At 46.1% G+C, this 23,079-nt stretch overlaps 3 protein-coding genes across 11 annotated transcripts in view; 2 read left to right on the forward strand and 1 right to left on the reverse strand.

Moving 5' to 3' along the window:
- Positions 1 to 3,576: 3,576 nt before the first annotated feature.
- Positions 3,577 to 20,634, forward strand: PHF10 (PHD finger protein 10). Of its 6 annotated transcripts, none has more exons than XM_081044441.1 (12): positions 3,577 to 3,735; positions 5,767 to 5,873; positions 7,573 to 7,703; positions 8,271 to 8,354; positions 10,027 to 10,160; positions 10,258 to 10,407; positions 11,180 to 11,289; positions 13,217 to 13,370; positions 14,050 to 14,205; positions 18,733 to 18,841; positions 19,131 to 19,319; positions 20,402 to 20,634. In XM_081044441.1, the coding sequence occupies exons 1-12, from the start codon at positions 3,649 to 3,651 to the stop codon at positions 20,485 to 20,487; spliced, it is 1,497 nt and encodes a 498-aa protein (XP_080900567.1). In that variant the 5' UTR covers positions 3,577 to 3,648; the 3' UTR covers positions 20,488 to 20,634. The 6 variants fall into 6 exon arrangements, with proteins under 6 accessions (XP_080900567.1, XP_080900568.1, XP_080900569.1 ...); XM_081044442.1 differs by having other exon boundaries at positions 3,582 to 3,735; positions 8,277 to 8,354; XM_081044443.1 differs by lacking the exon at positions 8,271 to 8,354 and having other exon boundaries at positions 3,582 to 3,735.
- An 883-nt stretch (positions 20,635 to 21,517) lies between these two features.
- On the reverse strand, positions 21,518 to 22,185 carry LOC308495938 (UPF0669 protein C6orf120; the record flags this gene model as incomplete). Its single annotated transcript, XM_081044447.1, has 1 exon — positions 21,518 to 22,185. The coding sequence occupies one exon, from the start codon at positions 22,183 to 22,185 to the stop codon at positions 21,649 to 21,651; it is 537 nt and encodes a 178-aa protein (XP_080900573.1). The 3' UTR covers positions 21,518 to 21,648.
- Positions 22,186 to 22,696: 511 nt separating this feature from the next.
- Positions 22,697 to 23,079, forward strand: part of WDR27 (WD repeat domain 27) — a 132,112-nt gene continuing 131,729 nt past the window's right edge. For 3 of the 4 annotated variants that reach the window (XR_013993082.1, XM_081044433.1, XM_081044432.1), the window contains exon 1: positions 22,700 to 23,076. The gene's annotated coding sequence lies outside the window, so the exon portion shown is untranslated. Of the gene's footprint in view, positions 23,077 to 23,079 lie in introns of all 4 variants that reach the window. The other variant, XM_081044430.1, reaches the window with a different exon arrangement.

Here is a 23,079-nt window from a genome sequence, read left to right on the forward strand (position 1 = left end):
CTTCCAGCTCACCACCTGTATTACATGAAGACAGCCACTCTTCAATCTTATTGAAATCTCTAATTCATTACCTTCCCCCACTATTAATAGTCCTCTTCTTGTCCTTGGTCATCTCAGCTGTCACGGCCCATCAGTATAATCACTGCCTTACAAACACACTCCAGGTCACTTTGCCTCTTTCCTTCACCTGGGAAAACCCCTTCCTGAATGAACCCCATTACCCACTTGACTAGCCTGAATTCAAGTAGCTAAACTTGACTGAGAACATTGGAAAACTAGACTGACTGGTTGCACTTTTAACTCATGACCCCAAACCTCCAGTGGGCAAACCACTTGGCATCCTGGAAACTGCTCTTCTACTGTCTACACCTTCTTTCTCCTCCAACTCACTGTATCCCTCTTTCCCACTCATTTTCAGCTGATAATCTCACCTTATACTTTATTAAGGAAAGAAAATGTATCAGAGGAAAATCCTTCAGGTTTTCCACCAGCAAATCTCTAACCCTACTTCCATCTGCAGCCGCATTATGTGTCCCTTCTGTGACGAGGGACGGACCCAGCCAGCTCCCAGCAGCTGTGTCCTCTCTCTCCAGTAGTCATGACTTGCCCTTTTACTGAGTCATTCTTATCAGCACGGTGCCTCCCATCTTCAAAACAACGACCCACCCCTCTACCCTCTTTCTCTGCCATTACTCTTTGCAATCATACTGCTTCCTATACTCTGGCTCCAATGCCTAGCCTCCCATTACTTCCTTAATTGACTTCAGTCTAGTTTCAAAACTGCCATTCCACTGAAATAACCTTGAAGGAATTAAGGTTGCTCCTTATCCCAAATTGCTAAACACAGTGGGCATTTCTCTGTACCCTAACTCAACTTCTCAATTGACATAGTTGACCAGTCCCTCTTTTTGAAACATTAGCCTCTCAGCTTACGGTACTCAACTCCTAGTTTTCTTCCTTCTCCTCTATTTCCATGTGTGTCTCTGGATTTCTTGGTCTCCGGCCTTTTTCTCACCTGTATCTACATATTCTAAGTGGTTTCATACAGTTTTATGCCTTTTTCTCTTTACCACTGTATTGCTAGTGCCTAACTCAGGGCCTAACTCAATAAATAGTAAGGTAGTATTTGATAAACAAATGAGTGAATACATGATTCTTTGTATTTCTATCACCAAACACACGGTAGTTCTTAGTTCATAGTTGGTTTCCATTAAATATTTGTGAAATAATTAAGTGGACATTATTCCAGTCCTACAGATGAGGAAACGGAGGGTCAGAGCATAAATCATTTATCCATGATCACAGCTAATCAGTGGCACAGCTGCCATTCCACCTAACGTCTTATTTTCAGATCTTTGTTCTCCTCGTTACATCATATTGCCTCCCTGCGTATTTATCCCTCACTCCTAGACTCTGCCTTCATTTACCCTATTCTCACGCCAAATTCAATGACTGATGTACCTGAATAAGGCATGTGTCCTATTTTCCCAGCTCTCAGTCTTTTGGGGCTTGAGACCCTACTTCCACTTCCAATTGTACATTTTCCTGTAGCTGTCCAACCAATCTCTTGGGATACTTTTCAAATTCCAAGTCAACCCTGACATCTTAATTTTTCTAGTTGCAAGTAAATTTTCTCCCACCTAAAGTTCCTTTTGTGTATTTGTATCCTATTCTTCCAGCATTGAAATACCTACAGGCAGCGATTGTAATCCACATAGTGACTCCTTAATGTTCTGCCTTGCCTTGGTTGAAAGGCCAGATTCGTAATTGTTCATTTGGAATGAAGAGTTTTACATTTTATTTAAGCTAGAGACAGAATTCCCAAGGGAGAAGAGTAGAACCAAAAAACAATATATATATATATGTATATATATATATTAAATTCTCCAGAGTCTGACTGAGAGCTTTCATCAGTTAAGAGAATTTGGAGAAAGATGCTGATTCTTGGCCGATTCAGACATTGAAGGGTCATTTTCTGTAGTGGACTCTTGGTAGTGAAATGGAGAATTGAGACAGCAAAGTCTAAATTAGGAGCAGTCTGTGAGACTGAAGTTGTTGTCGATGCCATTTGTGACCGGGTGCAAGTGGGGTCGGGAAAGGGTGGGCTCAGAAAGTCAAAGTAGGCTGTTTATGTTATGTCATGGGCTACAAGTAATCCCTTTGTCTTATGTTTCCAAACTTGTCCGCTGAGTGTAAGCAAAAATAATGAAGGAAAAGGAAGCCATATTGAGCTCTAAATCCAAGAACATTCTGTATTGCCCCGAAACAAGTCTTGTACTTTCTAAGATAATAAAGTGTCTGCTAAGGGATGAACTTTAACAAATTCCTGGCACCCTTGTCATCTTATCACAGCTGTCTGCCATGTGTTGAGGCTCAGTTCCTGAGTTTTAAAAAAATTCTGGTGAAGTCCTCGACCTGACGGGGTGAAGCCTAAGAAGTAGGATTAGTGGTAAATTCAGTTCCAATACAACAGCTCCAATTTCCTTGGTGTCTTTCATGGGCCTATCACGTACTATGCCCCTTACAATAATCCGGAGACTCGGGTTTCTCCCCCCTTAACAGGTGGGAAAAGAGGTTAAATGAGTTGCCAAGGCTGGAAAAGCACCGGTGCCAGAAAGCAAACATCAGTGTGGTCCCCAAACGCCCTGTGGCCTCTGCAGCAGTGTCCCCTGGCCGGTGGCCTTGGGAAGCCCCCTGCGGCCCCCTCGGAGCCACGGTGGGTCCTCGGTGCTCGGCGGCAGGCCGTCGTGTTGTCTGTCATGGGAGCGCGGTCACACGCATGCAAGCTGAATGCCAGCAGCTTCTGCGGTTAGTGGCTTCGGCCGCACCGACGTGGACGTGATCACCTTTTCAAATGGACCCGGCTGCGGACGTCACGGGCGTGCACATGCCCGGCAGGTGGTGCAGAGCCGCCCAGCCGGCTGAGGCGGAGGACAAAGGCAGGCGGGGCGGCCGCGGGGCAGGGACCTCTCGGCCGCGGGAGGCAGCGGCCCGCGACGCAGCGTGGAGCGGGGGTCGCGGCGCGGGGCCCGGGGCAGGGGGAGGGACCACCGAGCCCGGGAGGGAGGCGGGGCGCGGCGCGCGGCGGGCGCGGTGGGAGGAGAGGGCTGACGTGAGGGGCCGGGCCGGGGGCGCGGGGGGCGGGGCCGGGGGCGCGGGGGGCGGGGCCGGGCCGGGGGCGGGGCCGGGCGCGGGGGGCGGGGCCGGGCCGGGGGCGCGGCGGGAGGTGGGGCGGCGGCGCGCGGGGCTGCGGCGGGCGGGCCTGGCGGCCGCGGCCCGGGGCGCGCGGGGCGGAGGGCGCGGCGCGGCGGCGGCTGCGGGCTGAGGGCCGAGGGCGCGGCGGGAGGGCCGCGGGGCGGCTGAGGGCGGCGGGCGCGGGGCCTCGGCCGGGGCCTCAGCCGGGGCCGAGGGCGGCCGGGCGGGCGGGCGGGCGGGCGGCGCGCGGCGCTGGCGGCGGCCATGGCGGTGGCGGCGGCGCTGGCGGGCCGCGGGGCGCGCGGCGGCAGGGGCCGGCCCCCGGGCGGCGGGCGGGCGGAGGGGGCGGGGCCCGGGCGGCGGGCGGCCCGCGCGGCGGCGGCGGCAGCGGCGGCGGCGGCCGGGACGAGGCGGCGGCGACGGCGGAGGCGGCGGCGCGGGGCGCTCGGGCTGATGGCGGCGGCGGCCGGCCCCGGGACGGCGCTGTCCCCGCGGCCGTGCGACAGCGACCCGGCCACCCCGGGAGCGCAGTCCCCGAAGGTGAGCAGGCGGCCGCTGGGCGGGCGGGCCGGGCCGGGCCGGGGCGGGGCGGGGGCGCGGAGGCCGCAGCCTCGGACAGCGGCCGGGGCCGGTGCGCGGCCGGGCGGCGGGGCCCGTTCGGCTGCCGCGTCCTCCGGGAGTAACCGCCGAGCGGCCGCGGCGGACACGGAAGTCCGGGCCCCGGGCGTCGTGAGCAGCGAGCGGCGGGGAAGCGCGGCGCGGGACGCTGGGCGGCCCGAGAAGACGGCGCTCGGCGGTGACCCGCAGGCGACGCCCGGGGACGAGACCACGCGGATCAAGTTTGTAGTTTGTGACACAGGTCGCGACGGAGGCGTGATTTTAAGAACCTGAAGCCTTAAGTTGCTGGGAAGTTGAAATTAGGTCGTGGGAGGGGACGTGCCCCACGGATCCTCCCCTCCTGGAGGAGCGCGTCGCCCTGCCCCCGGTGCAGCCTGGCGGCCTCCGGAGCGGCGCCGCCTCTGCGGGGCTCGGCCCGACGCGGGTGCGCAGACGCGGCGGAACCGCCTGGGCCTCGGCCGCCGACGCCTGACCTGGTCAGGGCCGCCCTCCATGGGGCCCGCCCTCCATGGGGACCGCAGTGTCCCCGCTTCTTAGCGCCGCCAGCACGTGGACGCGAACGTCCCGCCAGCGCCGGGAGCGGGTAGAGCGGCAGCGCGCGACCCCCGGAGGCGGAGGCGTGCGGGGCGCGGTGCCGGGAGCCTCGGACGGGAAGCGGTTCAACGGGGACGGTTGCGCGTGCACTTGGGGGCGTTCACAGTTGTGCACGTCCCAGCCGCCTGCTCGCCGTAGGAAGACGCGGAGCTCCTCACGGCGTGCTCATTTTATAGGAATCGGGAAGGAGGATATTCTGCATCTTTTACTTCTGGGGACAGGGTCTGAGTAAATTCCTAACAGCGGGCCATTGGAGACTTCTAAATTGTCATCATCGTCGTCCTCGGACTAACTAACTCTTATTGGGCTCTTAGTTTTTGTCTGGATCTTGCTCCTAAGTGCTTCCCATCCAGTAGCTAATGTAATCCTTGTGTTAGCCAAGCCACGCGGGCACTGTTCTCTCAATCCCGCAGCTAAGGAGCGGCCCGCAGAGCATAGCCGCTCAGCTGATGGAGGGCAGGGCCCGGTGAGACCCGGGCAGGCCCCCTTTGGCGTGCCCGACCCACGTGCCTCACTTACTGCCTCTTTATCTTCTGCGGGATTGCTTTGCTTTTAATACGTAGCAAGAGGACCGTGGTATTGAACGAAATTGTATTGATCTTAGGAGCTACATTACTTTGATTTAAAACATTGTCAGCCTTCTAGTCATTAAGCCTTAACTAATATGTAAATATATCAATTTCCTAACATTTCATACTTCACTCATTTCCTTAATACAATGATCCAACGTACAGCCTTCATATTATTATCACATAATGGATAACTTCACTTAAAAAATTTCAAGCCTCTCCTTTTCTGGGGGAGAGGGTTTTGCTTGATGACTATATAGATTGATGACTCTTGTTAGGGTTTATTATTGCTAAATGTTTAAAATGTAAGAAAAAAATGGAACAAGACTGGTAATCTGTTTTTAGTCCTTGTATGTCTTTTCACAGGGATATAAGTACCTAAAATAGCCAGTTAGTATAAACCAGGTATGAGTTGAGTGAAACAGGAAATGATCCGTCCATATATTTTTTTCTTACCTGAGGTAAGAGGGTTTGCTCTAATTTTAGAGTTGCCGCAATTTTATATTTGTTTAAACTAGAAGGCATTTTAACCTTAAGTGAGAAAGCAAAAGTAGATGTAGATTTACAGGTTAATTGAGTTTTTTTACTTGTATTGAAGACCAGTTTTTAGTTTTTTCCAGCTTTTGCCCATGCCACATTCTTGGCCTCCTTTTAATTATAATGGAAAGTTAACATTTATATAACCAGTTGTGCTTAGAAAGTCTGTAAGTGAGCCTTTTAGCACGTCTGAGAAGATACATTCTTTACTTAATCTTTCTCTTATTATTTTTTGAATCCTTTTAATGTATAGGATGATAACGAAGATAATTCAAATGATGGGACCCAACCATCCAAAAGGAGACGAATGGGCTCAGGAGATAGCTCTAGGAGTTGTGAAACTTCAAGTCAAGATCTGGGGTACTGTCATTTTATTGCTTAATAACATTTTTCACGGTATGTTTCTCTTCTCTGCATTAGCTCTCCACTCACCTCCCCCTCGCCTTAGTAAAAGCAGTTATCAAAAATTGTAGAATATTTTTTCTCATATTTTACAGTATGACACCAAAGTTTGTTTTGCTTTCTGTGCAATTGAGTGTTGTTTTTTTTTCAGTTTTGCATAAAATTCACTATTTTAACTATTTTTAAGTGTGTGGTTCGGTGGCTTTAATTCATTCGTAACGTTGTGTAACCATGACCACCATCCATTTCCAAAACTTTGTTGCTACTGAAAACAGAAACTCCACAACCATTAAGCACTAAAAATTCCCGTTTCCCTCTTCCCTCAGCCCTGGCAATCACCACTTTACTGTTTGTCATTATGTATTTGCCTATCCTAGGTACCTCGTATAAGTAGAGTCATACAACATTTGTCATTTTGTGTCTGGCTTACTTCAGTTAGCATAATTCCTTCAAAGCTCATCCATGTTGTAGCATGTGTTAGAATTTTCTTCCTCTTTAAGGCTGAATTATACTCCATTGTATGGATGTACATTTGTTTATCCATTTGTCTGTTGATGGACAAATTGGGTTGTTTCCACCTTTTGGACATTGTGAATCATGCTGCTGTGAATATTGGTGTATACATATCTGTTCAGAATCCCCGTTTTCTATTCCTTTGGGTTTACACCTGAGAGTGGAATAGCTGGATTATATGGTAATTTTATGTTTTCTATAGTCATTGCGCTATTTTATATTCCTACCAGCAGTGCACAAAGTTTCCAGTTTATCTCCATTCTTAGCAATTTGTTCTTTTCTGGGTTTGTGTGTGTGTGTGTGTGTGTGTGTGTGTGTATGATAGGAGTTAAGGGTCCAGTTTCATACTTTTGCATTTGAATATCCAGTTTCCCAGCGCCATTTTTGAGAAAACTGTTCTTTTCGTTCGTTACTTTAAATTGGTTAGATGTGTGAAATAGTGTCACATTCCTGCCTCTATTATTCATTGATGAAATTTAGAGGTTGGATTGGTCCAGGTCCAGGAATCTGGAATCTTCGCTGTTCAGGATTGGGATTGATCTGGAATGCACTGGCACCATCTGGGTCCATTCTTTGCTTCTGGGTTAATGGAGTCTGTCAGAACAAATAATTATGGTTTATAGTTCAATTCATTGAGAAATAGGTTTCTAGAGTTCTGCTTTCTCAGCTTTGTGTGATTCACTGAACAGCAGATGGAAAACAAGTTACTTTAAACCTTGGTTGGATGAACTAGGGGCTATGGGGTGTTACACCAAAAAGAAAGAATGCAGAACTGGTGTCACCACCCTGTTTGGGCCTTAAAGGTCTCTTAAGCTAAAAAATGTCTTTGTTCCTAACAGTTGTGAGTGTTGGTTCTTTGTGGTATATAGAAAATGTTATTTCCATTGTACTTTTCTGTTTTGGCAGATGGTTTGTTTCTAGATGGTTTCCTTTCCTTCTACCTGTTTTGTAACTTCCTTTGATAACACATGAAATCGTGGGAAGTTTTTTGTATTGCAAAGTCATAGAAGACTGAGAATTTAAGTAGTTAAAATAGTTTTTTAAAATCCTTAAATATCCTTAAAAATAAATATTCTCAAAAATAGAAATGATTAAAATTTAATAGAAGCTGCATAAAAGGCATAATATATATTTCTGTGCTTAGCTTTAGCTACTATCCAGCAGAAAATTTGATAGAGTACAAATGGCCACCCGATGAAACAGGAGAATACTATATGCTGCAAGAACAAGTCAGTGAATATCTGGGCGTGACATCCTTTAAACGGAAATATCCAGGTATTAAGTCTTAGTTTGTGTAACAGATTAAATCTAACTTTTTAACTAAGTGATTCTTTTTCATAGGTTGTCAACCAATGAATATTTGAGTATGGATTATTTATATTTTACATTCTTCTGCCGCTTGATTTTCGTTTACTCCTATCATCCAACATCTCTCTTTACCATTAATTTGCTCTTTTGTCTTATAAATCGATTTGAAAAGAACATGAGGAAGATAGAGTTCCTGGGAGAAATTTTAGGAAAAAATCATTCGGTAGCTCTATGAACCAACAGTTTTGGTTCTGTACTATTTCTCCTTGACCTGAGGAATGGAGATAGCTATTTAAGCCGTGTTTGAATTATACTTCATCAGCAATTTTAATATAGTTAATTATGTTAACTTCTTGCTTTGGATTATTCTCTTTTCAATTTTATTTTAAATTTATTTCTTGAATTTGAGAATTTTTGTGTAGCCTCTTTTAATTTTTTAATAATTAAAACAATTTTTTTAAAGGTTTTACAAATGCATAATGTTACAGATGCAAAAGACTATTTTTAATAGTCCTTTTTTTTTTATTTTTGGAGATTTAGAGCGACGAGATTTGTCTCATAAGGAGAAACTCTACCTGAGAGAGCTAAATGTAATTACAGAAACTCAGTGCACTCTAGGTAATGAAAGCTTTTAATGTGAATTTTCAAAGTTAACATTTATAAGATGATATTGGATGAGCATTTATCTCCTTTCCTAAAATATTTTACAAAATTAATACAGTAGATTGAATTATTTAAATGCTAAATTGTTTACCTCATTTTTGACTATTGTTAAAATACAAAGGAGAATGATATATTTTATAATAATACTGTTTTCTAATACCTTTGAGAGAAGTGTCAAAGTGTGTGTGTTTTGTGCGCTAAATTTGTATAGTACTTTTTAAAACTATTGGTTGTGGACCCTGTGGACCCTGAGAAAGAAGATACCTACTGAGAAGCACTCCTGGTGGCTAACTGGACTCAAATTTAACAACAGAGCCTAGCACCTGTTTCTCAACGGGCTTTTCTTGCTCCTGCAAACTGCACTTCAGGGAGAAGGCTGCTGTTGAGTTGTCCCCCCCCACCCCCCCACAACTGAACTGTGCTTCTGCTCCCTGAACCATCCCTCATAAAGGAGCTCCTGGGCTAGTATTTCATCCAGTAGAACTGAGGCTTTCTCTGTCCAGTTGGATCTGCACAGTTATATTCCCCATCAGTATCTTAACCGACCAATCAGAGCTGCTCCATTCTGGCTAATCAGGACAGTGACTTTTGGACCAGTCAAACAATGAGGATTTGGAGTCCTCATTTGTATGAGGACAGACCAGTCAGGGACCAGGGGTGGGACTTCGGTCTGTATAAGTCAGCTCCCCACTCCTTGGGAGAGTGCACTTTCCTTTAATACCAAACACTGAAGACTGTTTCCCCGGCTGCTCACTGAATGGAGCAAGTGTAACAGAGCAGAGCAGGGCTGTCTAGCCAGAGAGGGATCTGGCCCCAGGGCCACCTCACGGCTGTGCTGCTTCATAGTTGAGCTGGAACACGATTGAGCTGTTCCACAGCTATGCTGTGTCACAACTGAAATGTTTGCACTGAGTAGTTTCCCTCTTTACTGCACCCCAAATTGGGGGATTCCTCTTGGTATTGAACTGGCGCCAACGACCATCAGTTGACAGTCCTTATCTCTTAAAAGGCAAATTTTGCTCAATTTTTAATTCTGTATAATTATTTCCATGCTTTATTTGTAATTTTCCTTTTCTAACATTTTATTTCAATATGGCTACTTTTTAACATAAAAGCATGGGAATTCCTCTCAGTAGTTGTTATATCTGTTGCTATGAGTTTTGAAAATTGCCTGAGTGACTTGTATGTGTGTACTGATGCTTTTGGTGACATTTGAATTGACTGTTTATAATAGTTCTAGTTTATCGAATTTGAAGATTAAGAACTGTAATATATTGAAAAGTTCTTCGTTTTTCTTATCTAATATTCTCTGTTATTGTCACTACTTAGTATATATCATTAGTTAGCAAGTGTTTCTAATAAAAGGATTTATGTTTATAGTACATAGACTCTTAAACATTTGGTTGAGAAATTGATTTCTTTGCCTTTGTGACTTCGGTAATCTATTCTTTTTAATTGTTTGACTGTATTATGAATATGTTTTTATTTTCAAATGTTTTAAATATTTTGCTTTGACTATTGGAAAACCTTTTAAATGTAGCGTAGTCTGAAGGAAAAGCACATTTTGAAAAGCAGTTTTGTTCACTTAGCCTTAATTGATTTTCTTTACCTTTTTTGTCCAAAATAGGTTTAACAGCCTTGCGTAGTGATGAAGTGATTGATTTAATGATTAAAGAATATCCAGCCAAACATGCGGAATATTCTGTTATTCTACAAGAAAAAGAACGTCAACGAATTACAGATCATTATAAAGAGTATTCTGTAAGTATTGAGATAACTAACATCTTTTATTTGGTTTGGGGAGAATGACATTTTGTAAAGTTATATGTGACTTCCATCTGTAATATTTTTATTTCAGCAAATGCAACAACAGAATACACAGAAAGTTGAAGCCAGCAAAGTGCCTGAGTACATTAAGAAAGCTGCCAAAAAAGCAGCTGAATTTAACAGCAACTTAAACCGGGAACGTATGGAAGAAAGAAGAGCTTACTTTGACTTACAGACACATGTAGGAACACTTTGTCCGAACCCCACTCATGGCTTGTTGGTGCAGAGTCCTTTATCATTGTCACTTTCTGTACAGGCCACGTGTCTTTTTCTTCCCCAGAACTCAGGATACTATTTTTAATGATGGCCTGATGATACTCAGTTCGTATGTGTGTGTGTGGGGTGTGTGTGTGATGTGTAGTGTATGTGCGGTGTGTGTATGTGGTATGATACGTGTGTGGTGTGGGGGGGTATGTGGTGTGTGTGTGCGGTGTGTGTGTTGTGTGAGTGTACGTGTGTATTGTTTGTGTGTCATGTGTGTGTGTGTGTGTCGCGTGTGTGTGTGTCGTGTGTGTGTGTGTGGTATGTGGTATGTGTGGTGTGTATATGTGTGGTGTGTGTGTACGTGTCCTTTGCTTTGTGGCGTGCGTTCTGCATGGGACCGATAGCTACGTGTTGTACTTGCTGTGGTTGTTTTAAGAGATTTCCGTATTCACTTCTCGCAGTTACCATGTGAACTTAAAACGTGTTATTTCCATTTTATAGATAAGGATGTTGATCTACAGAGGTTTTAGAATTTGCCCAGGTCACGTTGCTGAGAGACAAACTGTCTCTCCTCAGTGGTGACCTTGGGGAAGAGCCGGTCAAACCTCAACCTGTAGAACAAGAAACACCCCCTGTCTCTTAGGTTGCGGCTCCTAACGTCTCTTCTAGCTCAGCTTTTTGGGGAGGAGTGCGGTGGGACTGTTTCCTAGCATGGAATCAGTTTTGTGTTTTTCTTCATGTTCACCCAGGTTATCCAGGTGCCTCAAGGGAAGTACAAAGTGCTACCGACAGAGCGGACCAAGGTCAGTTCCTACCCGGTGGCCCTCATCCCCGGACAGTTCCAGGAATATTACAAAAGGTATTCAAGGGCCTTCACTCACCACTGGCACTGGCTTTGGGGAGGGACTGCAGAGCCTTGGGTGGCACCTGAGCGCCTGTCACTCTGCCAGTTTCACTGTCAGTGTTGCCTGAGACTTGTGTCCACGCGCTGTCTTCCACGGGTCTGTGGTGAAGAGCTCCCTTCAGCTGGGATGTGGACACCTGCTGGCAGAGCCTGGGCTGACCCTCTCCCCGCCCTGCTCTGTGCTTCTGTGGACACGCGTCAGAGGCACCTCCCTCCTGGGCCATGGCCCAGTGGCGCTGGTGTCAGTTGAAAGCTCATTGGAAATGCAGACTCTCAGGCACAGCCCCAGACCTGCTGACTTGGGTCTGCATTGTCACAGATGCCAGTCCAATCTAAGAACCACTGGCGGAGCCTGTGGCTGCCAGCGCCGGCATGGGCACCTGGTTACTGCAGGCACGTCAGCACCCTGGCCTGGCTGTGCTGTGTGTGTCTTACGTCTAGCCTGGGGGGACTGGAAACAGCACTGAAGGCATCACTTGGTTTCAGAGTCTCAGCTTTAAACCTGCATTGTTTGCAGCTGGCAAATATTCTTTAGAGAGTAGTGTTTAAAATAGACTCGAGGATGATACTGCTTGAAAGTCCAGTTTAATCTACAGGCCAGCAAATTGTAATTTGGTTATTTTGGGGTCAGCAAATTATTAGAAGCAATATGCCAGTGTACCGACCCCTGTGCTTTGGTCTGCTGTCTCCGTTGAGGGAGCTGCTGACCCAGCGTGCGCTCCTGGGTGAAGTGCACGAGCGATGGCTGTGTGTGAAGAAAGGCGCCCTGCGATGACCGCGGCAAAGGCACTGTAAGCAGCTGTGCACCGTCAGACCCGGGAGTGGGTGCCAAGTCCTAGTTTCAGATGAGATGATTAAATTTGTTAGAATACGTGCTTCACAAATGAGTTTAAAATAATGTGTTACTGAAAATTTTGTTTCTTAAATAATATGGACCAGGCACTGCTGTGACTTATGTACGTCAGTTTAGTTACTCCTCCTGTCCATTCTGTGAGGTAGCCTCTTATCATCGTACCTGTCTTCCATGGGAAGCAGTAATAGCGCACACGAGCAGTGGCGACTTAGGAAAGTGGAGGAGAGGGGTGACCAGCCAGCTTGGGTTTTGTGCTTGGGTTTTGTGCAGGATTCTCTATTGCCACAGTCCTCCCTGGTCTGCTGACATTTTTATTTTGTTTTATTTTGGGGGTTGAGGGTAAAGAAGAGATACTGTCTTTTTTTTTTTTTTTTTTTTAAAGATTGTTTTATTAGGGAAGGGGAACAGGACCTTATTGGGGAACAGTGTGTATTTCCAGGAATTTTCCAAGTGAAGTTGTTGTCCTTTCAATCTTAGTTGTGGAGGGCGCAGTTCAGCTCCAGGTTCAGTTGCCGTTGCTAGTTGCAGGGGGCGCAGCCCACCATCCCTTGCGGAAGTTGAACCAGCAACCCTGTGGTTGAGAGGACGCGCTCCAACCAACTGAGCCATCCCGGAGCTCAGTGGCAGCTCAATCTTAGTTCAGTCCCTTGTGGGACTCGAGGAATTGAACTGGCAACCTTGTGGTTGAGAGCCCACTGGCCCATGTGGGAATCAAACCGGCAGCCTTCGGAATTAGTAGCATGGAGCTCTAACCGCCTGAGCCACCGGGCCGGCCCGAGATACTATCTTTTGATAATAAGAATCAAATGCATATTTTACACTCTTAGTCTGGTGAAAAAATATTTGGACTTTTTATTTATTACTTCTCTCTGCTTGATCCCTGAATGAAAAGTTGCTTATTACCTCTAATCACTTTTCAAAAGTATTTGGGGTTAATTGAAAAGATTAAGGCTATCTTTGTAGCTCCAAGATTAGTCCACTCATATAAAATAATAATGGGAAACTGTATATTGTCTTTCTGCACTTCAGGTACTCACCGGATGAGCTGCGGTATTTGCCACTGAACACAGCACTTTACGAGCCCCCTCTTGACCCCGAGCTCCCTGCGCTCGACAGTGACGGTGACTCCGACGATGCCGACGACGGTCGAGGTGATGAGAGAAGGAGAAACAAAGGCACTTCGGTAAGGACCTTGCTCTTCAATAGGAGGCGTCTCCTTTTCTTTTGTGCTAATTGCTTTCCTGGGATGTTAAACTGAACTTGTGTCACCACCCTCTTTTTGAAAAAGGACAGTTGCATATAATTTCCCGAAAACTTTTGTCAAGAAAAGTTATTTCTTTTGTGCATTGACAGACAAACTGTACACAGCCTTTAGTACGTTTATGTGTCAGGTTGCCCCTTTGTACTTATTACAAGCAGCTTAGGCAAGGCTGGTAAACATTGGTAAATATAAACACAACCTTATGTGTGTTTAGCGCATTAGCTAAGCTTCGAACACCTAAATACGTCAGACGCCATTGTAAGAACTTGGGGCTCTCAGTCCCTGTGCAGCTGAACATCTCTAATGACTGTTCTTCGATCCCAACACCCTCGCTTATTTAAAACAGTCGATTTCTTAGACAAATCAGCACCCTGTGGCACGGCAGAATGCCGAGGCACAGGGCCAGGAGCTGATACTGACAGACGGGGCGTGAGTCAGACACGACTCACACCAGTCGCCCCTGGAAAAGTTTTCTTCTATTTAGAATGATCTTAAGTTGCTGAAACTTGAAAGCTCTTTTGGAATATTTTCTGTAGTTTTCTGAATTCAGACTCAGATCTGTGTGAGTTCCAAGGAATCTGTTTGTGCATTTGACCTCCAGGACAGCTCCTCTGGCAACGTGTCCGAGGGGGAAGGCCTTCCCGACAGCCAGGATGAGTCTTTCCAGGGAAGACAGAGATCCAGGGACAAAGCTGCTACTCCAAGAAAAGATGCGCCGAAACGCTCTGTACTGTCCAAGTCAGTTCCTGGGTACAAGGTAGAAGAAAAAAGCCCCTGACTCAGCTTCCCTCCTGAGCAGCCTCTCTCCCTGAAATATTTTCACTTTGAGTTTCAAAGTTGTGGAGCTCCTGCTGCTGCATCTCGTTAGCTGTTCTCCCGTGGTGTGTGCCCTGTCAGCTTCCTTCTGTTGTGCTTTATTCTCCCGGTAGCTTTTCTGTCCCTCTCAGCTATGGTTTAGCTTCTGTTTTCCATATATTTACAATTTACGAGAAAATCTTTTTTTTTTCTTTTAAAGAATAACCAGGCAAGTATGGGTTTTAAAAAAATTAATTTATAGGTGGAACTTTATACTTCGTTTCCTTGAGTAATGTTCATGCTTCCCTGACATTTGAAATATCCTGGCGTTTAGTAGAGCTGAACAGGCTGAGCTGTGAAGCAGGCTGGGTGTGCTGTAGGCTCGGTTGTACTGTTGCAGTGCCTTTCATTAAGAGAGACCTGGGTTTAATCTCCGGATTATTGTTCATTTGCCAAATTCAGCTAATCTGTGGTAGAAAATAGTAAAACCTTTTATTTACATTGTGGTGATTTTTAGTCTAACCTTGGGAAATAGCATACATAATTCTATGAGAAGGACTTAAATTATTTCATTAGGTAATCTGGCTCAGATATACTTGTTTATTTCTTAATCTGGATGTTCTCAGAGTAAGGTAGTAGGCTATCAGCAATATTGTTATTTCTATTATTTCCTCCTGATGTCTGCCCATTTCCCTTCAGAGGGTTAGGCGATTTGTACATGGGGATTTAGGAATATCATAAAAGGAGTGGAATTAGTGCACAGTTTGATGCTTGGATGGTAATTGTAAAATGTACAGTGTTTTGCGTCTGGAATGTATCAGAATATGCTTTCTGTTGTGGCCAGGAAGGTGTTTTGAAAGAATGTGTAAGAGGAAGCTGGTCACACAGTTTTGCGGAGTAGAGTTGTAAGCACGTCACTGTGTGGCAGAATTGGGGTGTGGGGGATGGTCCCGAAGGGCAGGTGCAAGTCAGCGGCTGGCGGACTTCCCTTCAGCCGGCCAGAGTGCATCTACCACTTTGTTCACCTTTCTTTTCTTGAAGTAAAAGCGTGGCTTCAATTCGCGATTCCATATTTAATTAGAAAATGCCTTTACATAAAATCAACCTAACAAGGACTGTTTTTCAGCCTAGTGCAGGAAATTCCTCAGTTTCATTCAGCGAGGGTGGGGTGTCCTGCCGGGGTGTGTAAGCAGATGGCATGGCGTGGCGTTTCCGTACTGGTTTTCACATATGTAGCTTATTTAGTATTTTCAAACTAAAGATTGAAACGAATGTTTAATGATTAAAAGCAAATTAACTCCAAAGGTGAAATTTTGGGAAGTTAGCTGGTGTGTGTGCTACACTATGTGCTGCCGGTCTGATAAGAGCTTCTGATGGGAGTGGCAGCTCATAGCACACTGGGAGTTCAGACTTTCAGACGAGAAGGCCGCGCTAATAATCATGGCTTAAAAGAGAATGTTGGAACAGATGTCTTAACAGAGGCTGGAAACAAACGGTTCCGTGCTGCCATCGATTCAGTGTGGAGGAGTCCTACACATGAACCTGAGTCGGTGGCACTCCCGGGGTCCAGTATGCAGAGCACACAGGTTATAACGTCCTGTCCTAAACATGTTTAGTGCTTCAGGGACTGAAAATGTTTCAGCTATTTCATAGTTTGGAACAGCCAGTATTTAGATTTATTGCATTAATGTGAACCTGTTTATTAGAAGTTAACCTCTCCATGAAAAGTATTAATAAGCCAAGATGTGCCTAACTAAGGATACTTCATGCTGAAGGTCGTATATGTAAATGTTTTAAAATAAGGGAGTTGAGAAAAGGGATAATGTGTCTGATGTCTTGCTTTGTAAGGTTCACTAGTGCTTGCCCGCAATCTGTAGGACAGGATTGTTTAGGTTACATTAACCTGGAGTTAGAACGGATTTGTTAGGGTTCAGGTCTATGGTACAAGTATGTAACAAGAATCTATACTATATTAGTGCTGCTGGGAAAGTCTCACTTGGGTTATTTTTCAAGCAAGAAAATACATGTTGTGAGCGTTTTATTTGCGATGCTGAGAACTATTAGGATGAGGATTTTAATAGTAATGGCACTTTGATGTTGTTGCAGTTATTAGAAGTAGAATTGACTCTCTCCATCAGACATCCATGGGGTTCTGTCCCATTCATCTTCAGGGGTGCTGGACATTGCCCTTCCTCCTCCAGCAACCCCACAGTGCACTGAGAGACTAGCGTCCCAGCCAGCAATGGGCGCCCACTGTGGAAAGTCCTGGCTGTGAACAGTGTGGCTTCTTAGAGTGCTCAAAGTACTTGAGTGAAAAAGTGTGTTTTATACTGAGCCGTGGCACCATCACAGAACATGCTATAGAGTGCTGGCGCGCTCCCCCCCCCCCCCCCGCCCCTTTTTCTCTCCCTCTCCCTCCCTCTCCTTTTCTTTTCTTCTCTCCCTCCCCCCCCTTCTTCTCCACCCATCGCTCCCTCTTTTCATCAAGATGAAGACCGTTGGGTAAGAAAAATTTTTAAGTGGTTTAACAAAACATGATTTTAAGCTTAGAAGTAAACCTTTCTTGGTGTCCCTTTTATCGTAGGTGTTTAATGTGTATTTTAATGATTGTAGAACTTGAATTGCTCTAGAATGTGAATGACTAGCCTTGTGTTTTATTCCTTTGACTTTTGTAAAGGATCTTCTACGAGTTCTTTTCTTAGAATTTATTGTGTGGTTAATTTCTTGACTTCCGTGAAAAATATTAGAGTACTTAGTATGCCAGTATCTAACTTAAACTACAAATATTAAATAAGTATATCTTCTACATTTAGTACAGGTACCATAACCAAAAGATATTTCTTATTTTGGTGAGCTGAGGGGTAGCTATCTGCTGCATATTATGGCAGCTAAAGAGTTGATCGTAACTGAACTAGAATTTGGACCATAGAAGTGCACTTCCTAGCTATTTTTTATTGAGGTATAGGAAAAAGACAATGAGAACCTTAAGCTTAGAATGTAGCAGTAACAACGGAGGGTAATTACACTGCAAGACTTAAAAGGTTTGAGCACGTGACACTATCCTTTTGTTGGGGGAGCAGGGTATAAAGATATACAATACAGGAGATGTAGAATAGTTAACTGCAAAGTTTTATATGTATGTTTTAACTTCCATATTTATTATTTTGTAGAGATATTTGTGATTGTTTAGAATTACTGTTTTTATTATATTTATGTATAAGGTTGACTTTTTAAATAAATAAGTCAAAAATTATTTTTGAATGCCTCTGTCATCTTTTGCAAAGGAAGATAATTAAAAAAATAAAAAGCTTAAAGAATTAAGAACAAATTGTTTAGGCCTAACAGGTGTTGAAGGTGGCAGTGAGACATTTCAAAACTGGAATACGAAATACCAAGTTGGAGTTCATTTAGGCTCCTCTTTGGTTCAGTAACTTAGGAAAGGGAAATAGAAGATGCATTTGGCTAGGTTGGAATGAAACAGAAATATAATATTCTGTTTAAATAGTTTTACTCCCAGTATACTCATGTATCTATTTTGCCCCTGGCCCCCCATTTCATAATTGGCCCATGCTTGCTCTTCTTTTCTGCCGCTGTTACTGAGGTATTCATACCGCCTGAGTGAGCATCATTTTATTTCGGCCAAGGTTGTGATGTTCAAATGTTCTCCCTTTGCTGGTAATTTTAGGTGCAGTAAACCTTTTCTTTGTTCTTTTCCATGTGTTGCCATGTGTTTTTTAAAGCCCAAGTACTTTCATTAGATTGAGCTTATTTTTTAATATGAAAAATGAATGATACTCAAAATATGTATGTGTATTTTTTTAAGTGATTTAATTCTTGTCTGAAAACTTACTTTTATGTTTTGTATCTCATACTGTATGCTTTTTCCCTAAGCATGGACTCTTATTAATTGATAAGATGTGCAAAGGGAATAATCACACAACTTGGTTTTCCACAAACATTTATGCACATGAATGGCAATGTCTGCGTGAGCGGTCTTTCAATTAAAAACGTTGAAGTATTGATTTTGTAACTTTGATTTTATAGATCTAGTTTTACAACTTTTACAACTGTGTTTCAACAAAATCAGTATATAAACTGCTTAAAACAGTCTTTTTTAGAAAAAACCTAACTTGTACTAATAATGGTCATTTGGAAACTGGACTTCCTCTTCCGATTAATGGTGCAATTTGACATTGTTTTTAGTCTGCCCTTCTAGTCGACTGTACAGATTTTACTGTGCATGCAGGGAGTGTAGGATGCTACATGGTGCCTAACATGAGATCACGCCAGTGACAAAGTTTTAAAATGAAATCGAAGGCTTTAATCAGTAGGCCATCGAATGTTGAAAGCAGACTCATGTCATCTTTCAAAAAGGTCCTCATTAGGAAGTTACCAAAACTAAAGATAAGGCAGTACAGTAACAGAATTCCTTTTGAACCCACAGTAAGTTCTTCTGGCATGAATTTATAGCCCTCTTCTACCCTTCCAGCCAAAGGTCATTCCAAATGCTCTATGTGGAATTTGTCTCAAGGGTAAGGAGTCCAACAAGAAAGGCAAGGCTGAATCACTTATACACTGCTCCCAGTGTGATAACAGTGGTAAGTAGCGACATGTCTTCTTAAAATTTTAACCACCCTCTTTGTTGCTTCAAAAACTACGATTTTTTAGTTGTCATCTAGATTTGAACCAAGGAATTACCTGATATTAAAGGGTAATTTGTAAGGTGTAGATTAAGATTTGTAAGGCTTTTTCTTCTCTGTATTTTCATTTCTCTTTCTTTGGCAATTAAACATTGTAACCATTCTTGAGAAGCACAAACTAGCATTTTATGCTATATTACGTTAAAAATTCTTGTGTGAAATACTACTAATACTGGTTTTGGTTTAGGCCATCCTTCTTGCCTGGATATGACCATGGAGCTTGTTTCTATGATTAAGACCTACCCATGGCAATGTATGGAATGTAAAACTTGCATTATATGTGGACAACCCCACCATGAAGAAGAAATGATGTTCTGTGATGTGTGTGACAGAGGTTATCATACTTTTTGTGTGGGCCTTGGTGCTATTCCATCAGGTAAAGATTACAAAAAGAAGAAACATTGTCTTTGAGTGAAGGGACTCTCCCAGCATTTTTTAAAACGCTGCGTAAAACACCATAATGCCACGAAGGGCCTGTAGACCCTTCTGTTCACAGCAAATGACCCAAGCTGTGATCACACAGATCACGTCCACCTCCTAATTTTTATCCCTAGCTAGCCCATGAAGGACAAATGAGGTGTCACAGTGCTTGGTCTGAGTTTTGGGAGCAGAGCTCCATGTGTACGATGAGCCACTGTTTTTCTACTGAAGCAGCTGAAGCAACAGCATCAGTTTACTTCAAAGTCTGGAGTTTATGTCATCTATTTAAAAACTTAAAATGAGTGCTTCGCTCTTGCACATACTAAGCCAGATCTGTAAATTGAGTCAGCATAACAATTCAGGTAACTTTAGAATGAACACAGAATTGAAGGGTAAAAATCACAGTAAGTGGACTCAAATATTACACACATAATTGTGTCATTTTAGAACTTTTTTGCATAGTTAACACTGTCTAACACTTTGTAAAATATACTCCTAGAACTAAGTTTCCTGGGAATCAGAAGCAACTTAAATCATTCAAGTTGTGTGTAACTCAGACCAAGTATGTAGTAGTTTATCACTGTGCTGTCAAATACTTGGTAAGTTTTAAAGTGCTGTGTCAGCATAGTATACCGGGATTTGAGAGTACACTGTTAAGACCCACAGCCACCAGTGAGCAGCAGAGAAAAGGATGGAAAAGAAGCCAAACTCAGCAATAGGTTTTAAATTAGGATTTGTATTATTGAAGTTTTTAAGAATGGTAGTGTTTTCAGAAAGGATTGCAAGTTTTTAAAGGTCCTTATCATTATGTAGCTTTGCTCTTCCGCTATGCCCCCCCACCTGTTTCCCATGGCATCGAGTACACTGATTACCTTAAGGGAAGTTTACATTTTTGTCCTTAAATTAAAAACTCATTTGTGCTCTTGCACCACAAACCCACAGGAATATCATTAGTGACAGCTAAAGGAGAGTTAAATGGGTTTAAAAGTCAGTTGTAAATTAAATTCCATTGTTATTAACTAACAATTTTTCTCCTAGGTCGCTGGATTTGTGACTGTTGTCAGCGAGCCCCCCCAACACCCAGGAAAGTGGGCAGAAGGGGGAAAAACAGCAAAGAGGGATAGTTTTTGATCTCAGTATTGTAATATGCATTTAAATGAATTATTTGGTGCCAATTTTACATTTCATTTTCATGCCAATAAAATATTTGTTTTTTGAAAATTAACTATGTGGTTAAAATCTGCAAGTTGATTCATTTGTTATAAATTACTCTCACCCTTGGAACCAATTTCTGGTAGAGAAAGTCCATCTCTCAAAAAGTTTTTATTTTACTGTTTCCCCCTAAATAAGACCTAGCCGGACAGTAAGCTCTAATGTGTCTTTTGGAGCAAAAATTAATATAAGACCCGGTCTTATGTAAGGCCGGGTCTTACAGTAAAATAAGACTGGGTCTTATATTAATTTTTGCTCCAAAAGACGCATTACAGCTGACTGTCCAGCTAGGTCTTATTTTTTGGGAAACACGGTAGTACTTTGGCTCTCTTGAGAAATTGAATGGAAATATATTAGGCAACTTAATTTGAAATACGTAACTATATTTGAATTTCTAGTAGCCTGCAAGTTATTATGACCTTTTCCTAATCTATATTGTTTCTGGCCTACCTTAAGTACCATGACAAAATTATTTAGTAATGGAAGAATTTTAATAAGTAGCCCAAGATGATAGAAGTTACAAATGACCTGATGGGATATGGTGCAGCTGGGTTTAGAATTGTCATGAAGTGGCCCAGGACTACCTGCTGCCCGGAAATCCTGTTTGGCTAGGAGCTATCACCCCTACTTGGGGGTAGGCGTGGGGTTTTAGTCCACGCTCTCACCAAGTATGAAGGAAATACTACATTTCAGACTTGCTTTTAACTCTTCGAAGTTCACACATTTTCACTTCATTTAAAATGTCTAAGGAGTGACATTATAAAGGCACCAATCTTTCGATCTGTGTACTTGCACGAAAGCTTGCTCTATTTTGATTTCTATAAAACTAAGTTGCTGCCATCTCTGTTTTTAATCACCTGACAAGCTTGTCAAAACGGAGTTTAAAGATTTTATTGTGCACACTCCTTTTCCAGGAGTCTGGATCTCGAACAGAACAGCAGTACCGTGCTTGCGGCCTTTCCTCCTTTCGGGGCTTCCCTCTTGCACCCCGGCCGGAGGCGGTGAGCAGGCTTTCAGCGCAGCAGCCGCCCGCGGCCCACTGGGGCTCGGCGTGCACGCCGGCGGCGGAGCGATCAGAACAGGATCTCCAGCACCAGCTTGAGGACGCCGATCAGCACGGTCCAGAGCAGGGACTCGGCGTCCTGCGCGGCGTCCTCCGGGGCGGGGCCCGCGCCCTCCGGGGCCGCGGCCGGGGCGGAGGGGCAGCGCGCGGCCGCCGCGTCGTGGAACACGTGCAGGGCAAACTGGCTCTCGCGGTGCGACGGGTGTCCGTACACGCCGATGCCCACGGGCCGCGGCAGGCGCGCCGGGACCACCACTTGGTCCTGGCCGCAGGTGGCGGACTGGAGCTCGTAGTCGTCGAAGCTCGGGTGCGCGGTGCTGGCGGACACGTACAGGTCGGCGTCGCCGCGCAGGCTGCGCAGCCGCAGCACGACCCTGCCCTCGTGGCTCAGCCGCAGGTAGCTGTAGTTGCCGGCGCCCACGTGGCCCTGCACGACGTGCAGCAGCGCCCACTCGGCCGGCACCTCGTCCTCGGGGGCCCCCCAGGCGGCGGCCTGCGCGCAGACGAGCAGCAGCAGCAGCAGCGCGCCGGCCCGGGGCGCCGCCATGCCGGGACGCCTAGCGCGGGCCCGGCTCCGCCCGCATCTTCTGCGGAGAGACGGCAGGGCGCGGTCCGCGGGGGCGACGCGAGGACCGGACCGAGGGCGGCGCGGGGCCGGGCCGGGGCGGAGGCGGCCTCGCGGGGGGCGGACCTCCGGGGCCGGGGCCCCGGGCAGGCTGCACGGGCTGCGGGTGCCCAGGGGCGGCTGGGGCGCAGGGCCTCCGCCGGGGGCCGGACACGGGGCGGGGAAGGCGCGCGAGGGCGGCCGCCAGGCGACAGGGCCGGTCACCGGGCCCGGACTCACCACCGCTCCCCGCGGGCGCGGCGCCAGGAGCACCAGGGCCAGGCCCGGGCGGCCGCGCCGGAAAGCCGGAAGTGAGGCAAGGCCCGGAAGTGGGTGGTGTCTCGGAGGGGCGTCCGGAAGTGAGGCGTCCTCCGGAAGTGACGAGCTCCGCGCTCTCGCGAGAATGCTGACAGGGGCCGGGGCTCGGCGGCTGGCTCGTCACCAGGGCGACGGGGGCGGGGCGACGGGGGCGGGGCGCGGGCCGCACGCGCCCGGCGGCTTCCTCGGCCTGCGCGCCCTCCTCGCGGGTCCCCGAGTGACACACGGCCGCGCCGCGGAGCCCTTGTCCGGACGCCTGTCGGCGGTGCTGTGCCCGCCTGGCCTGAGCGTCCGCTCGCGGCTCCGCGCCAGGTCCGGCGGGTCCCGCGGGGACGGACAGCCGCGCCGGGGGCCGTGGCCCCGCACCTGTTGCCTGTGTCCGTTGGTCCACACGGCGTGACACTGTGTGAAACGCGCCTGCAGGTGCCCGCAGCACGGGCTTGCGTGTGTTTCCGGGATTCCGCGGGATCCGCGCTTCCGGGACGCCCCGGCCGCTGACATCCCCCGGAGCGACGGGTG

The sequence above is a fragment of the Rhinolophus hipposideros genome (genome assembly GCF_964194185.1).
Source record: "Rhinolophus hipposideros genome assembly, chromosome: 3".
NCBI lineage: Eukaryota > Metazoa > Chordata > Mammalia > Chiroptera > Rhinolophidae > Rhinolophus > Rhinolophus hipposideros.